This window comes from Empidonax traillii, unplaced genomic scaffold (assembly GCF_003031625.1).
Source record: "Empidonax traillii isolate 1590-97213 ecotype Southwest subspecies unplaced genomic scaffold, ASM303162v1 scaffold1413:size212259, whole genome shotgun sequence".
Classification (NCBI taxonomy): domain Eukaryota; kingdom Metazoa; phylum Chordata; class Aves; order Passeriformes; family Tyrannidae; genus Empidonax; species Empidonax traillii.
In genome coordinates, this window is record NW_020956606.1 from 844 (window position 1) to 4,530 (window position 3,687).

General features: G+C 50.1%; 1 protein-coding gene across 1 annotated transcript in view; it reads right to left on the minus strand.

The window, feature by feature from the left end:
* Window positions 1-215: 215 nt before the first annotated feature.
* The window catches only part of LOC114069982 (arf-GAP with GTPase, ANK repeat and PH domain-containing protein 2-like), a 52,376-nt gene continuing 48,904 nt past the window's right edge, over window positions 216-3,687 (minus strand). Inside the window, exon 7 of the mRNA XM_027907153.1 lies at window positions 216-379. Coding sequence (XP_027762954.1) covers window positions 216-379 — 164 coding nt within the window. The remainder of the gene's footprint in view (window positions 380-3,687) is intronic.

Consider the following 3,687-nt stretch of genomic DNA (forward strand, 5'->3'; position numbering starts at 1 on the left):
CACGAATACCACGGTACTCAAACATGCAATTTAATTTTCAACTACTCTGCACAAAGAGCTTCTCCACGAGCGCTAAATCAAACCAAAGAAAACGAAGTTTTCTTTGGTTTGATTTAGCGCTCGTGGAGAAGCAAGCACTTAAATATGAATGAATGCTTGGCAAACAGGGCAGTTCCTGAGCCATCAGACACAGGGGGTTATTTAAGAACTGAGTGCTATAGTGGGTGAAAAAGGCCTCGTGTACCGTCATGGAAGACTCTCTCCACGTTGAGCCCGTACGTGGCACAGGTCTCGTAGTAGGTGCATCTCTTGAGGTCGTTCGACAGCTTCCTCGCCCTGGCATCGTCGATGACCCGGGGGTTGGTGGAGCTTATGGCATCTGCAGCAACGGCAGGGAAAGATGTGGATTAAATATCACCTCAAAACAGAATCCTTAAGGTGGGAAAAGACCTTTAAAGTTCATCGGGTCCAACCATCAGCACAGCACCACCACCACGGTCACCACTGAACCATATCCCTAAGTGCCACATCCACACGTTTTTTGGAAGCCTTTCAGGGAGAGTGACTGCACTACAGCTCTGGGCAGCCCCTTCCAATGCTTTGCAACCCTCTCCACGAAGAAATTTCCCCTGATGTCCAATCTGAACCTCCCCTGGCACAGCTGGAGGCTGTTTCCTCTTGTAACGACCAGCACCCCAAACAACGAATTCAAAGTACAAAGCGTGAGAATTTCATGATTTTTAGAGACAACAGGTGTGAACATCACTTATTTTACACCTCCTTACTAAAATCACCAGCATGCTGATTCTAACAACCAGGGGAAAAACGTCCAGTGCTTTTCTTGTTTACCTTGAATATATATATTTAGGTCGGCAGCTGCAAAAAAATACACAGTCAAGGGAAATAGCTTGAGATCTGATGTAAAAACATACTTAGCAAAACAAGTGGGTGATTACTGCAAACATGTCAAATGATTGTCAGGCCTCCTGTAAATATCAGTCCCTGACAAGTAACTGGAACGTGAAGCACAAAACACGATGTGCTTTTAAGAAACAGAACATTTTCGGGAGAGGCAATTAAAAAAGTGCTGTTGTATTACAATTGAAGTAAAAATAGACATATCTACTGAAGTTGCCCCTTCCCTGGAAGTGTCCAAGGCCAGACTGGACAGGGCTTGGAACAACCTGGGCTGGTGGAAGGTGCCCAAGCAGGAATTCAGTGCCTGTTGCAACGCTGTGTTTGGGGCTTGGCCCTGGGCATGGCAGGACCGTACCTCAGGTGGTGTCATCACTGCCTTCTCGTCAGATCCAACTCCCACAAATAAGGCAGATATTTGGAAAAGTAACACTCTCTCTTTTTTTTTTTCAGCAGAGGGCGCTGACAACATTTGACCAGAAAGGAACTGATAAGGAACACTCAGGGCTTGGAAAAGTTTGCCTTGCTGTTCTGGTCAGGCTGCGGCACTGAACTGGCCTCAGAAGTCAGGGAAAAACATCTGCAATCATCAGGCAAATGCCAGCATTTGGGAGAGATTTCATCTCACGTCACATTTCAACAATACCAGTCAAACCCAAGAAGTCCAGGCTTGGAGCAACCTGGGATAGTGGAAGGTGTGTCCCTGCCCGTGGCAGGGGGTTGGAATGAGATTATCTTTAAGATCCCCTCCCACCCAAACCATTCTGTAACTCCATGATACCAAATAGGTGTATTTCAAATATATTTCATATGTTGCACTGCACCGTTTGACTGCCAAAGACAGCCAAAAAGCTGTATTTTGTCCTGATGCTTCTTGCTCCCAGAATTAGCCCCATTTTGAAAAACGCCCTTTGCATCAGTGCTGCAACAGAAAGTGACTTTTTAAAAAAAAAAAAAAACAAACCACAAATTCCTTTCTGGTAATAACGGGAAGGAGATGGGAAACCATCCCCCAAGGTGCCAGCAGGGCACAAAACAAAACAGCTCAAGAGAAACGTTTCCCCCTCGCCTTTTCAGCTCCAGTTCCAAGCCGACAGCGCGGCCCTTCAAAGCAGCTCCTTTCTGCTTTTTGCCGTGGGTTCTGCCGTCCTGAGGCTGCTTTTTGTGTCCCCGCTTCCCCTTTCACTTCCCATCATCTGTTTCCACCCTACAGCCGGGTTGGGATTGCTCCCTCCAGGCCGTCCCGCTCCGCGGGAGGCAGGGCAAGGCAAACCGCTCCCCGACCACAGAGCTGGCTGAAAATGAGCTGAGAAAGCAGCAAAAAGGCTTCCCCACCGCCAAACCCAACTGGCACAGAGCAGAGAGGAAGCTGGCCAAAGCTGAGCACACCAGAACAACTCCTGGCACTTGTGTTGTTCTCCCTCTAACACAGCACAGCAACTCGATGACACACTGGGAAAGATCTTCCAGCGGGAGCGAGGAGCTGGGTGGAGACAGGTGGGGGTCAGGCTCTGCTCCCAAGGAACAGGATGAGAGGAATCTGCCTCAGGCTGTGCCAGGGGAGGTTCAGGTTGGATATTAGGGGGATTATTTCACCAAAAGGGTTGTTGATCTCTGGCACAAGCTCCGTCCCTGGAGGTGATCAACAAACTTGGGGACACAGGTTAGCGGTGGCCTTGGCAGTGCTGGGTTAAGGGTTGGACTCAATGATCTTAGTGGGCTTTTCCAACCCTAGGAATTCCATGATTCTGTGATCAACTCCTGAGTGTCTACTCCACGCAGCAAGCCAACCACAGCGCGGGAAACTGGTGACATAGCAAGGGATGCGCTGGCAAAGCAAGGCAGAGACAACTCAAATGCCAAAGATATTGAAAGATTGTTAAGTACCACTCCCACACCACATTTCCCTGTAGGACAGCTGTGGTTAGCAGCTGCTGCTGCTCCAGAAGAAATTTAGGAAAATACTGGGGGAGGGCGTGTCTCAGGTGGCAAAAAAAGCTGCATTTGTGTTTGATACGCAGAGGCCTCCTGGAGGCACTGCATGGGGACACGGTTCAGTTCTGCTTCCCAACGTGCTGATGGAGGTTTTCCACCCCTGGCCCGTTTGCCTCTTAGCAACGCCAAGGTGCTGAACACTTCTAGACTGCCAAGCACAGGGAAAATGGACTTCAGACCTTCGTTACACAACTGATGCACCTGTCCAAATTCAACACGAGCATCTCCCTGCTGAGCGTGAAAACCACTGTCACCAGCAAGCACTGAAAATACTATTTAAAATCTCCTTGTAAGTCATAACATCGTGGAACAGCTTGGGTTGGAAGGGACCTTAAATCTCATCCCGTCCCACCCCCTGCTACAGGCAGGGACACCTTCCACCAGCCCAGGGTGCTCCAACCTGGCCTTGGACACTTCCAGGGATCCAGGGGCAGCCACAGCTTCTCTGGGCAACCTGTGCCAGGGCCTCCCCACCCTCCCAGGGAAGAATTCCTTCCAATATCTGACCTAAATCCCCCCCCTCTCTCATCCCTGCTGAAGCCCCACACCTCGTCTCCCAGAGTGCAGCCGGGACATTTGTCTCCCACTTCAAACCAGCCCTCTCACGATGCCCCGGCCCTGCCAAAAAGGAGCCTCTGTGGTCAGAAAAGCAGCCCTGGGAATGCAGGCTGCCCTTACCCTGTGTCCCCACCAGGACCATGGGGATCTCGCTCGTGTTGCGATAGTTGGCCATGCGGCTGTAGTAGTGGTACACGGTCTGGAAGCTGACCTCATCCT